The 14096-nt window shown below is 43.5% G+C and overlaps 2 protein-coding genes across 11 annotated transcripts in view; one reads left to right on the forward strand and one right to left on the reverse strand.

Annotated features, from left to right (window-relative positions):
• Positions 1 to 14096, forward strand: part of smndc1 (survival motor neuron domain containing 1) — a 286609-nt gene that overhangs the window by 173469 nt on the left and 99044 nt on the right. The gene's annotated exons all lie outside the window — the stretch shown is intronic.
• The window catches only part of LOC310998581 (transcription factor COE3), a gene marked incomplete at its 3' end in the record, with an annotated part of 67187 nt that continues 62618 nt past the window's right edge, over positions 9528 to 14096 (reverse strand). For 4 of the 10 annotated variants that reach the window (XM_083988702.1, XM_083988703.1, XM_083988701.1 and 1 more), the window contains exons 12-16: positions 12563 to 12628; positions 12149 to 12320; positions 11517 to 11702; positions 10996 to 11085; positions 9528 to 9593 (exon numbers count right to left, since the gene is read on the reverse strand). In XM_083988702.1, coding sequence (XP_083844828.1) covers positions 9562 to 9593; positions 10996 to 11085; positions 11517 to 11702; positions 12149 to 12320; positions 12563 to 12628 — 546 coding nt within the window. Of the gene's footprint in view, positions 9594 to 10917; positions 11197 to 11516; positions 11703 to 12148; positions 12321 to 12562; positions 12629 to 14096 lie in introns of all 10 variants that reach the window. The other 6 variants (XM_083988699.1, XM_083988698.1, XM_083988697.1 and 3 more) reach the window with 3 other exon arrangements.

The raw sequence follows: 14096 nt of genomic DNA on the forward strand, positions 1-14096 counted from the left end.
TATGTCCCAGACTTTTATTTTCTACATTTCCTCACAAAGATTGACCATGAAAATGACAGTTTAGTCCCCCCCTCCCCAAATCCTCAATTCTCCTCACTGTCGACTGCAGCTCCAGAGTGACCCTTACTTGGCCATAGTTATTCCTCCTCTGTTCAGCCCAGGTAGCCTAATAATCCACCCTCCAAAAATAACCTCAGCTCTAACCTTTTCAGAACCAATTCAAGTGGCCCACTCGCTGAATACATTTGAACTTTGCTGCATTTTTGAATTTCTTATCCGATCAGCTCCGTGCGGCTGTCTTTGCCGTGCTGCTGGACTCACTTACTCTGCCATTGGAGCACCATCGCAGCGTAGATGTTGAGGCAGCAGACAGGCAGATGAAGAATGAGACTCAGTCTGTGGTTTCACAGAGGGCTAATGATGCCTGTGGTGACTACAGGCTACAGTCAGCCCCCTAACGAAGGGAGCTGTGACACAGCCACAAGGGGTCCCATTTAAGCCAGGCGCACTCTGAAGTGCACTGTAAGCACCCTCCTTTTTTTTGCTTGTGGCTAAGTAAATTCTATGGAATGCTATAAATTTAGCGACTAGAGATACTGATGTCTGAAGAGTTCTGCAGATGATGTTAAGAAAGAAAGAATGAAAGAAAAAAAAAGTCCAGCATGAAAGCTCTAGACACGCTGCCAGTAATTGACCATGTAATTGTTTAGGTGCCCACAGAAACTCTTTGAAATAATTCACACCTTTTATTTTCTCCATTTTTACATGTTGATGGCATTCTAGCATTTATCAGCATTATTCCCAGTGTTGTTATTATTATGTCTTATTATTTTGTGGTTGTAATTTTACCATGTGTACCACTTCCGTATCACGCTGGCTCCGAGATAAAAAAGGAATTAGATTAAAAGAGGCTGAGGCGATCTCATCATCCGCACTGTTAATCTCTGTGAAACCTCTAATTTTGGCCTAATATCTGCCTCCATTTCAGGGGAGAGGGGAGTACATGAGTGCGTGTGAGTGCGTGCGTGCGTGTGTGTGTGCACGTGCGTGCGTGTGAGAGCATGTGGCCATGCGTTGTTGGTGTGTGCACATGTGTATGTCCATATGTGTGTGGGTGAAGTGGATGATATTGAGTCTGACTTCATAAATCACCCAGACACTGATAAACTCCCCATGCACCCACACACCGCTAATGGGCAACCCTTAAGGAGTGTGAGTGTCTCGTGCGGCGTTTGATTCAACATTTATTAACCCCCTCACACACACACACATAGACACACACGTACACTTTCTCTCACATATGATACACACTCATTTGAGCCCCAGAAAGCGTGAGGATGTGGTTGGTGGCATCCGTAGCGTTAGTGCACGGTTTTGACCTGGCTGGGCTGTATTAATCATAGAGAAGAGTTGTAAGATACATTTTAGCTTATACAGCCACAACAACAACCTCTGCATTTCCTAACATTAGTTTCCTTCTCATAACTTATATCCTGTCTCCAACTCCCCACTTCCCATCTCATATCCTGGCCCCCCTCCTCATTATAGAACAATTTTCTGCCCCCACATCAAATACAAACACTCACTGAGCTTCAATCTCTTGCTCTTCATACATGCCGCCTCATAATTCTACTGTTATCATGACCTGCACCCCTCGGTACGAGTCACAAGCTTAGTGGGGACCCTGCAGAAGTTAATCCTGCAGCCACATCGGTGATTCATAAATAGCTGCTTTTATTCTTCCTACAAAAAAAAAAAAAAGTTTGTCCACTTACACACATATACAGAAAAAGAAAGAAAAAATCAGAGTGAAACTTTTTGGAGCACATTAACTCAGCTGCAAGCAGTGCACGGCGGCTGCTGCTGCTGCTGCTGCTGCTGCTGCTGGGAAGGCAGAGGAGTATCCGGCATGCAGATAGGCAGCGTCCAACAGTCCGTCAGACAGATAGACACAGGGATAGATAGCTGGATAGACAGACATTAGAGTGGGGCTTGGCTGCACTATCAGGTTTCCTCCCCCTCTGTCTCTCTGCCGGGACAGCCTGGCCTCAGAGGCCCTGACACCGAGGCACCACGCAGCCAGCCGCGACAGCTGCCACAGCAGCATCTAATACCAGCACACTCCACGCTATGCCACAACTACAAAGAGAAATATCATTTCAATCATGGCATACTTTGATGCTCTTGTAATGATCTTTGTGTTTTGAGAGAATAAGCGAGAGGATGGAGGGTTCGCATGGTGCCTCTTTTTTGTTTTGTTTCTTCAGAACAAAGAGACCCCCACCACCACCACCACCACCTCCTCCTCCTCCTCGTCGTGAGCAAGTTTAGGACAGTGGTGGTGAGACGGAGCAGGATTAAATGAGAAAGTAAAAGAAAACCCTGAGAGGTATCGGCGTGTGAGTGTGTGTGCGCCTTAGCAACCTTGTATCAGTGTGTCATTGTAACCTTATGAACTCAAGTGCTGGTCTGGGGGTCTCTAATTAGGAGCAGCTGATGAACAGCCATACATTACGTGGGAGCGGGTGCCTGTGAGCGTGTATCCCCTGCATGTATCAATCTGTGACTATGTAGCGTGGTTGTCAGCGTGGTAAGGAGAGTGTCTCAGCCTGGAGAAAGTGCAGGTCTAGCCTTGGTCATGTTGACGGAGGGGCGGCACTTCAGAGGCTCCAGGACCCCATGGCACCAGTCTCCCCAGTCCCCCAGACAGACTGGGAGCATCTGGGCTCTGTCAGCGCCTCTGGCCCCCGCAGACTCCGATCTATATGACGGGGGAGAGGAGTGGATTGGATCAGGGAGAGGGAAAATATGAGCCAGATTCCTCAGCCTTGTGCAAAACGCAGGCTTTTGCCAGTTAGCATGTTAACGTGCGTGTTAGTGTGTATGTGTGTGTGTATGCGTGTGTATGGTTGTATTAAAGCCTGATAACAGGTCATAGTGATTAATTTTGTATGATGAGAGATGGGGGTTATTGATTAGCGACTAACGTTGGAAGAGTCCTCTCTATAAACCCTCCAATTAAGCACTAATTAAAAGTGTGCAGCTAAAAATATGCAAAGCCTGTTCTGAGCAAAAACATCAAGATTGGACTGACAGATATCACTCCAGAGTTTCCTTATGAAGGCGAGCAATGATTTGATCAAGTGAATATATCTACAACGCTCCACCACATGGAAACTGATACACACACTTGCCAACACTAATTAATCCATACACTAAATTAGGAATATAAATTGTGGTCCCAATTTAACAAGGTCAGTCTTAACTTCTCCCTTTACACTTTATTTAACTGTGTAGGAGAAAAAAAAAGAAAAAGAAAAAGGAGCCCTATCAATGTGCTTCGCTTATTATGATTGACGATTGATGATTAAGTCCTCCAGCTGACACACACCAGCAAAGCCGGTGAGTTGGAATTGGATGTGACACATACACAGTTCTGCGTGTTAGGTAATTCGTTGACGAGGGGCCAAATTCATTTATGGAACAGCGGTATTGGCAGGCATGGACACTCTCTGCAAAAACAACGATAATCACAGAGGTTTGGCGCGGCGTGACAAGGACTCTTCAGGGAAAGGCCCTTACACGCTGCTTTGTTGGCCGTTCCTCCCTAAGATGGAGGGAAACATCCGCCACTGTTCTTAAGATGAGAGTCGCTCCGAGGAGCAGCAGAGAGGTTTATGTAAGGTGTGCATGATGTTGAAAGGGCTCCATTAGCATTTGTTGATTCCTGTTTTGATGGAATGTGTAGATTTTTGGGGGAAATTAGCTGCAGTCTTCACTTTTTTTCTTTCTTTTTTTTTAAGGTGTGGAGGCAATAAATGTTTTGTTTTTTTTCCTTTTTGGTGGAATTGATGAAATAAAGGCTCTGATAAATCCTCTGTAATGAAACATGAGGGGGACCCTGTCTCAAGCTATTTAATCTCTTTTCACATTCTCCATTTTTTCTGCTAATGAGCCTTATTGACAATCAAACAGAAGCTGTCATCCCCCAGGATGCAACACTCCCAGCCCCTGCGTGTTTGTCATAGTGTCCTGGCAATCAGAGCTGCCTGCAAGACCAGGCTGGCAGTTAGTGGTTCTCACAGCAGCACTGCCTGAAAATGGCACACTTCCTGTAGAGTTGCAGCTGCCACCTCTGCTACTTCCATTACTTTCTATAGCATGCAGATGTTGTATCAACATTCCCTGCCAAGGGGACTGCAATAACTGTGAGATTCATGCCATGTTTCAGAGGCACGTCAATTTCTCAAGTGGCACAATTAAAGAGGGAAATACAGTACCAGGTTTTTCACAGGCGCTGAAATCGGAAAAGGGCTTTTTCACTTTTTTTTCCGAAGGGGGGCTGTTTCATAAGGGTTCAGAAATCCACCCGATTTTTACTGCCCTTTTCCTGAGTTGAGCTGTTCTGTGAGCCTTTGTGCGGCAGACCTGTCGTGACCCACAGCGGATATGGAAATGGGGCTAAGGTTTTATGGGCCAAACGGATTGGACACAGTCAAGCTCAGGGGGCATGAATATTGGATGTTATTTCTGCTCCCTTTTTATGTAATCCATTGCCAATACATTATTAATAGATGATATCATATCCAGAACTACTGGACAAAGCACTACAGAGGGGTGCTATGAAAGGAGCTCTATGTGGTGGAGACTGTGGCAGAAAATACAGTTCAAGTGATATTATTTTATCACTGTAGCCTAACACTCCCTGACCAGGCAATCTTTACAGTGTAATTTTTGGACTAAGTGAAGTTCATAGAAGGAAAATATGGTGAATACTGTATTTCTACCGGGGGTAAATCCTGAGTTTGTGGGTTTGAAATGCACTGAAACATTGATGAAGTATCAAATGACACCCAAATACAAGTTTAATGGATTTTGAAGCACTGGGATACTTTGCTCATCCTTCTCGACTGCAGTGAGTGAAGTGGAAATCTTTGGAAGGATCTAGAGTTTTCCTTGCAAAGCTGACTCCCAGTGTACAGTAGCAAGGGAGCAGTGTCTTATCTGATGTACCAATTCACAGACAGGAGACAGTGCTAATGTGGGACTATTTAAAAAAAGAAAGAAAGAAAGAAAAGAAAAAGTGAGAGAAAAGGGTCAGATTCCCTGTTTTGATTCAAATGTGAAATTGTTCAAAAAAGGTCAGAGTCCCTATTTTGATTCATTGTGATCTCAAAAGTTACGATCTCTGGTTGCAAGTGCAGTTTTTATGAGTCACAGCAGCAGGATCCTTCTCGTGTATAAACTTCTGGAGAGTTGCAGCTGCTTTTTTTTCCTCCCTTCTTCTCCTGCACAAAACACATCACTCAGCAGTTACACAAATCCTGTCTGTCCAAGAGAAAATCCTTAAAAAGTACTTCTCAGCACTGCCCATCCAGCACAGAAGATAAACGACTGTCCACCTTTTTAGGTTTATGGCCTGTCTCGATATTGCACACATGTTGGCACAAAGGTATTATCACATAAACATCCAATAAAAGTGAATGTATAAGCCCCCTCAATAAGAGTTACATAGGGAGTGGATACGTAAGGTAATATTCTCTTTTTAAGGTCAGTTTGAATTGTTTTTTCTCATGGGAAACGGCAGATTGATAAAGAGCAAACAAAACCTCTTTTCTGAATGCTTGTCCTCCATGGCCTCAATGAAGGTTTCATTCCTTTATATCATCCAGCCCAATTCCCAGCATGCACGGCCATTGTGGCTCTTTCAACTGGAGCTCTCCATTGACTGGCTCATTGTCCGGCCGCTCTTTTGTGCACGCTATCACCGGAGCACAATCTTTCACCTGAACAGCACAGGAGCGCAGCCCCGGACATGGTCACGTTAAGAAGAAGAAGAAGGAAAAAAAAGCTACTGAGTCACGCGTGTAGATGCCAGGCTGCACAATTAACACCGCACTAATGAAGAAATATTTATTACATGTATGTCAACTTAAAAAACAAACAACACATCTGTGGTGATGCTTGTTAATAAGGTGGATATTAGTCATGCTCTGGCTCAGAGATGTTCAATATTAACACTCAGGCTTATATTATTGAGAGGAGGTTTTTTTTTTTTTGAAATATAACAATGCACGAGCAGATGTTTGAAGCGTGGCCCTCGGCAACACAAGGCTAGTTAAGATCGATATTGCTTTCAATATTTCTTTCCTTTGACAGATAACCAGTACCGAGGAAAGTCTTGATAAGAGTGGCAACATATGGATGTGGCGAGCTCGCTCTCTTTTGATTGCGTGACCCCTTGACCTTTGCCTGTGTTTGAGAGGGAGGCAGCCACATGGTATGGTGGGGGTCTGTCAGGCTCTGGTTATGGGGCATTATTGACCCAGGATTTATAAATATTTAATGCACACATTAAGATCATGGTGGAGGGTGGCCATTAGAGTTCTCCAATAAAGAGGCTCTCACGATGATTGAGTGGTGTGGCAGAGCCAGTGGCTGATCGCTGGGTACAGAGAAACTTGCTGAGACAATATACTGTACCTCCAGCCTGCCTGCCAGGCTTCGGAGCTCGTAAAACTGGCAACAACTGAGCAAACTTGTAGTTTTTTTTTCTTTTTTTCTTTACTTTCGCCCTCGAAATTTCCTTTTTTTCCCCTCACTGCCTGTTTATGTTCTGTTGGTTGTGGTTTTTGCAATGACAGACAGTTTCCTTGGTTTCATTTATAGGGCATTTAAGACTAAATAAACATGGTTTTGTGCAAGATTTTGCGAGGGAGTGCAGAGAGCAAGGCGATAGATCCAAACCTGTGTATGTGTATCTGAAACAGATAATGCAATGTCAGGAAGCAGATGTGTGGCTATTGTTATCAGACACGTTGGATTATCGAGGGAATGATTTGAAGCACAGGGCGATCACAGCTGAAAATTAAATCGGTCTTTTGAGTGTATCTGTCCTTTGCGCTATCAGCAGCTCCCGGACTATCGCCCGTTGCCGTAAGATCTTGTGCATGCTGGTTGACATAATAAGCTGTGATATGCTGATTGCCACTCAGGTTGCCGTGGTTTAATTGTGCATTAAAGGCAGGGGTGGCTTCGGACAATGTTGCCTTGATGAGAAATTGACATTTTGTGACCTGCTCAGGATGCCAGATAAGATGCTCAGTTGTTTTTAAGGAGAACCACTATTCTTCCCTCAAACACTTCTATCCTTCTGTTTGACCCACTTGATGAGTATAGATTTCACAGTGGCCCCCCTTTCAGCGCTCAAACTATAAGAGGTTCAAAACGATACCAGCCCTTATAGACAAAGGATAACCTTGCTCTTTCAATGTATTGATTCTTTATTAACTAGGTGGCTTAATGCAATAAAATGAGGGATTTGAATGAGCCCCATTTGGGGTGCTTTGAATAAAAAGCCCGCAACTGTTTATGAATGACTACAATGAAGCTTTGAAGCACCACAGATGCAGGATACGCTGACACAGAGACCAGTAGGAATATGCAACAATGTCAGAGAGCTGTGCTGAAATAATATGAGTAAAGAGCAGTTTTCATCTTTTATGGATGGTACACTTGTCCACAGGTTTTCAAACAATTATCTCTATGGCAAAGTCATGGCAAACACTACAACTTACAGACGAATCACAGGTTTGTCCTCAGAGGTTTCTACTGTCTTTTTTCTTCTATGTCTTTGTCCTGATTGTCAGTTTGTCTGCCAGCCAAACTGTACTTTATACTGAAGAAGTCCACAGTTGAGGAGCTATTGTGTTTTTACTGAAAATTTTAATAAAACATCACTTATTCATTTCTGTTTCCATTCCAAATGTTGACATTTTTAAATTTTCTTCCCTGTAAACACATGTAAGCTATGTGGCAGAGTCATAAGTGGTGAGTAAAAATGACTTCTATACATTCTACAAAACAGAAAAAAATACAACCACAGATGGAGTGTTTTTTTTATCTCCAAGGTTGTCCCTCATGCACATTAGTCTCTATTGGATCTTAACAACTATCATATGGGTCACAAACAATTTATTTGACAATACAACCAACAAAGTTTTCTCCAAAATGGTCTGTATAGATAATTTAAAATCAATATAAAAATAAACAATGAAGTTTGACTTCCCCTTTAAAAAATGGACAGAGAGTCTTGACGGAGTAACACAAATTTTTGAGGATACACATGAAATATATGCACATTGCATTTCATCAAATACAAAAAGAAAACAAATGAAGGCAACAGTTCTTGGCTGAATTATCTGTGCTGCATCACTATATTAAGGGCATGACGATTAATACATACATAATGAAAAGCAATATACAAAATTTCAGAGATAAATACATTATTTATAGTTGATATGTTACAAAATTTCCCTCAGTGAGCGCAAGTGTGTGTTTGAACAGAAATATGACAATGAACTACTATACTCCTACATTCTCAATGGATTTTAATTTTGTTTTTTTTTAATGTTTTTTGTTGATCTAAAAGAACATGAAAAAGACAGATGTATAAATATTTAGCACAAGTTTGGCAATATCACAATAGTCTACAATTTTTAACCACATATAAAACACATAAGGGAGTTGGAGCTAGAGGGGGGAGACTGCTCCTCATCAACAAGAAACAGACTTCACAGTAGCCTAGGAATGCATTAATATACAGTGCTAGCAAAAAAGTTGAAAAACATGGCAAAACACACTTGCTTAAAAGGAAGCTCTAGACATGGAAGTACATCATATTCATCAACAGAGCAGTGTTTTGTACACGTCAGTGTGCTTGTTGAATCAAAGAGGATTTTTTTTTTTTTTACTTTTGAAGATGATTTCTAGCTACAATAAATTACAAAATTTAAGTTAAAATGCAGGAATGAAACATGATACATCCTTACCCACCCAGCCCCGCCCCTTTTACTCGTATTTGTTGTACTTTTATGATCAATTTTCTACATTATATATCTCATATATTTTTCCAGTTGAAATTCAAACTGTCTTGGCCCCTGTGTATTTTTCTCACACATAAAAATACAAAAAAGTCACATTATAAAGACACACAACTGTTGTGAATCTATTAAAAGAGAGTTGAAACAGAAAAAACAATTTCTGAGGCAAACAAGTTCATTGGCAAATGTACTGTACATCAGTGTTTTTACTTTACAACCAGATGGTGAGTCCACAGAGTCCCTTCCAGTATTGAATGTGTGGTTGATTGGACAGATCCGAGGCCGACGCACAACCCGACAGGTATACAAAATAAACCCTTCATCATCCTGTGTCCTCTTCAAGGGTGATAAAATGGAGAAAAAAAATATAAACAAAACGAGGAAAAAAAATCCCCACAGAAAGAAAAATATTGTTCCTTGTGAAATCCTTTTTTTTCTGCAGGTTGGTAAAAGTCATTTTAAAAGAAAAAAAAATCATTTCTTTCTTTTTCTTTTTTTTCTTCATCTTTAAAAACAGAACAAGCGGTTGACTATACATTACACCAGCGTTTTGCAGTGTGCTGAGGGAGGGAGGGGGGCAGAGGGAGTGGGTGGGTGGGTTTGGGGGAATGGGTGGGGGTGGGGGGGATCCTCTGAAGTGGTAGTGTGTAGACTGGTGCTTGAGATGATGAAAGTGCATTTACATTGGAGGGACAACCAGGCCGGACATGGCTGGAGAAAGAGAGAAAAGAAAAGGATATTAATTTATTTGGCAAAAACAGCAATGGCTATAAATATGACAAAATCTCTAAAGTATTGTAATTTACTGTGCATGCATGTGTGTGCTTGTGAATATGTATGTTCGTGTGTGTGTGTGTGTGTGTGTGTGTGTGTATGTATGTATGCGTGATTCGAGCCATCTGACGGTGCACAAGTGCGTGAATGTATGCCTTAATGTCCCTGTTTGCGTATGTGCCTGTGAGTGTTTGCCGTGTCCACCAGCCTGCTGCTGCACGTCCTCCTAACAGGGAGAGTTTGAAAACCTCCCTCCTGCTCTGACATTTCAGCCCCCAGCACGCCAGTCTTGCTATGTGTGATATTTCTCCTGGCGTTGGGGTAATGGCAAACAGTGGCCCAGACTCCCAGGAGACCCGGCCGTGGTGACGGCAGAGCAACAACACGGTCACTTCCCACAATGCCACAATGCTACAGTACTAGACACTCCTCAGACTCCCCTCAGATTCCTTCTATCGCCTCCACTCCTCCCCTCATCTCTTTATCCTCAACTCTCCCAACACTCTACAGCGCATTAGTTCCTGCATTTCCACATTCCCCAAGTCGTGCCTCTGCGTCATTATCCAAGAGAGATTAGGCAAGATCAAAGGTAGCTTCCGTTATTTTACCAGGACCATCTGCTTAGGATATCATTAGCAACTGTACCTCACCCCGAGAGTTTATATATTCAGTATTTTCACACGTTTTAACAATTAGGCGACTAGTGAAGTGCTGGGATGATATATTATTATATTGCTCTGAGTATATTTGTAGAGTCATGGTTGAAATGCTTTTAAGTTTGCCAGCGCAGATGATGGCAAGGCATTGCTCATTAATTTCTGCACAACATGTATTAATAAGTATGAACGTGTAGCAAGATGAACTTTAATTTCCCACTTCATTAAGCCCAATGTTATTAATCTTGGGGCACACACTACGGCTAAGCTTGTTTTCAAAGCAATCATGTTGGTCATGACACATGCACAAAACCTAATAAACATAATTACTAAAACAATTCTGGGAAGGTCTCTTCCTGCGACATCAGAGCAGATCATTTGTATGAAAGGGCAACAAGGATGTATGTTTGCATGTATGTGCGCACAGACGTGAGACGACGCCGGCAGTCCTATACTTGCGGGAGCGTGTTTGTGTGTATGTAAAGACATGCTCAGAGTGTGTATGTGTGAGTGTGTGTGTGTGCGTGTGTGCGTGTTTGAGTGTGATCTGAAAGGTGTAAATTGGCCTGTCAAAATGCATATATTTGTAATGATTAATCCCTCACCAAACCGGACAGAGGCCTGAGCAGCGGTATCTGACCAGTAGTCCGTAGGGAAGGGATGAGGGGGTGAGGGGGGCTCACCTTGCAGTCCGTTGCCGTTGGCGCTGGTGCAGGAGGGGGGTGGGGAGGCCTGGGGTCGGACCACAGGGGCGAAGGCGCTCTTTTGTTTAACTGCAGAGACGATAGGAGAGGAAAAGAGAGGAGGGAGGGTGAGAGTGAGAACGTGCTGTGAGTAGTGCTCGAGAGGGAGAGGGCAGTTAAGGTAAGGCGAGGATAGTATTTCTGCCAGGGGGGATACACGATCAGTACTCACAGGCCCCTACCATCAACATCTTGTCCGGTTGAACAAATACAGGTGGCATATGGTGAAATACACATAAAAAAACCGAATATTTTTCCCGTTCTCTGGAGCTACACGTGTGTTCTCGCAACTACTAAAACTAAACAAGCCTCTGTGAATGAATAGTAATATATTATCACCATCAATAATGTTATAACCCTGTCAGAAGTGATTCATAGAAGTGAAAACGAATGTGGGAGCTGGAATTAAATCAACAGCAGCTTAGTGCTACTACAGCGTGTGATAGTGGCAAGCTACTCACTTCCATATGGGGAGTTGGCAGAGGATCCGTTGAGGAACCCAGGGGAGCTTGGCACTCCCAGGTTCATACCGGCATTGCCGTAGCCATTCATGCTGTTGCTGACGGTGTTGTAGCTCGACTGCTGCGGGGTGCTGCTGGAGATGTAGCCCCGGGGGGACACGCTGCTGGTGTTCCGGCTGTAGCCCACTGAATAACACAGGTGGAGGATGGAGAGAGGGGAAATTCATTCATTCCTTCCCTTCTGTACAGTGTTTACCAGGGAAATGTTCACTGATTACTGTAGACGATAATGGAAATTTGCTGCTGCAATCAAACATTTTTATATCAGCACATCCTGCAGATGCCAGTTTATTAGGAAAAGAATTTGGCTCTTAATTGGACCCTTTAACTCCCTGTATTGTCAGCGAGGATGGGGGCAGAGAGCCGGTGTGCACAAACACAAATTTCCACCCCACCCCCACTTTTTTTTATTATTCTAATGATGAAAAATAGAAATTTAACTATTTCTCATTTTGCTGCTGACTCCCCCCCGCCCCCCCTCCTTTCTGAAATCCCCTCAAGGAACCCCACAGCTCCCTGGACCCCACTTTTGAGAACCACTGAGTTACGGAGCGGTACCCTAAATCACATACCTTGGTCGTTCCCTTGTGACTCAGACACATTGACTGCTAGCTGGCTGCTGAAGGAGTTGACTCCCATCATGCCGTGGGAGGCTGTGTTAGCGAGAGAGGGGATCTGGTTGTGGTTGCGGGGAACGCTGTACAGGGCCTCGGCGATGTCAGCTGCCCTCTTCAGAATGATCTCCTGAGAAGCAAAGAGAAGGCAGAGGTTTCGTTATTTATATTGTTTCTTTTTTTTTTTATATAGCTTTTTTCTGCTTTGATGCATGGTTCATGGCTATATGGTTAACTCACAACGCATGTAGCCTACATGGTTCCAGATATAGTGGTGAAAAATACCCTTTGGTGATACTATCAGTAAAATTTTCAATGGTTTCTTATTTAGCAGAGGCATGAGCACGCTTGAGCGGCTGTGTGGATACAGACCTGATTGTTGTGGGGCATTCCATACAGAGCTTCAACGAGATCGGCCGCCCTCTTCAGTAACACCTCCTGATGAGGAACAGAGGAAGAGTAAACGTTAAGAGAGCTCAGCGGATTATGTTCCAGTTGACCCCAGTTGTTCTTACGGTAACAAACAGTCACACAAACAACATTACACAGCAGGGTCGTGGAGATACTGAGAAATGTTTACATATTCAGCTGCCGAAATAAACGCCACCCTGATTTAAGAGGCACCGGCGCTGCATTTATACAGCACTACCACTTTGCTCCTTCCAACCATGCAGAGCAGTGAATAATGTTCCCTATCTTAATTAAACTGGCATACTCCTTTAAAAACAACACCTCACCCCTGATTCTGGGCTTCACGTTTGCTCTGGAGTTCAGCGCCGAGTCCCCTCTCTTCAGAACAATAAAGTGAATTAGCTCTAGGTTAATCTAGTTCTGTTGTAATGACATTAAGGAATTTTTCAATTAACCTCTTTGACTGGCTGTTGCAAAGGACTTCACAAATGACTTCCCATCCAGCAAGAGCTGGGTGCTTGTGCCTTGGGGACACGGATGCTCAGGATGTGGTCTTATCCATGTCTGCATGCTTGCCCCCGCTTGACAATGCGGATTAGCTGTGTTGCTTTGGCTCTTAACACTGAAAATGAGTTGGCCCCGGATCCCGTTCCCCCCACTCTGTTTTGGGCTTTCAGCTAGGTGGGGTTTGGCCCGTTTGTGTGTCTTTATCTGCTCTTTGAATTCAGCACTTACAATTAAATCCCTCTCAAGCAACCAGACTGCTCTCTTTGTTTTCTATAATACAGAAGGCAATATGCTCTATGAAAACCCTCTCCTCCTTTTAGAGTGCATTTAATCTGACAAAGGCAAGTTGCAGACATGGCTGTTGCGCGTGTTTTTTTAAAATGCTCGCTTGTTGTCACCTGCTGTAGAGCAGAGATTTGTCGACTGTGCTGTTAGAACCCTGGTTAAAAGCAATGCAAATCTGTCACCAGAAACATCTCAGATGGCGCTTGTTTTCTTCCCACATTCGCTATGTTTTCTTTTGCGGGCCTTGGTAATTTGTCTGAAGTGTTCCATCACTTGGCAATAGCAGTGTGGGATTAAGACGGCAGCTGCCGTAAATGAATGTAAACACAGCCTTCGCGCCTTCAAACAGCGGCCTCCAAGACTTGGCCTGCATTTCCAAGGCACAGCGTATGTAGTGTGCTCGGAGTGTGTGTATGGGGCCCTTTCATCCTGAGGAGCATATCTACCACAGTCCTTGATTTATCAAGATGAATCACTGTAGAAGCCACTTCCAGCGTATGCCATGCTCTCTTATAGAAACATATCGCTTAATCCACCCCACGTTACCGGATGGGTGGCTCTTAGAATGGGCATTTACCTCTGAAATTGGTGTGTATGCTCAACGTTGCATGCATCTAGTTTGCATACAAATAAAGAATTATGGTTGTCGTGAGGCAGGTAGACTAAATGAGAGGACCAGCTGTCTTGATGTGTTCTCATCAGG

This window comes from Trachurus trachurus (genome assembly GCF_905171665.1).
Source record: "Trachurus trachurus genome assembly, chromosome: 15".
Lineage (NCBI taxonomy): Eukaryota > Metazoa > Chordata > Actinopteri > Carangiformes > Carangidae > Trachurus > Trachurus trachurus.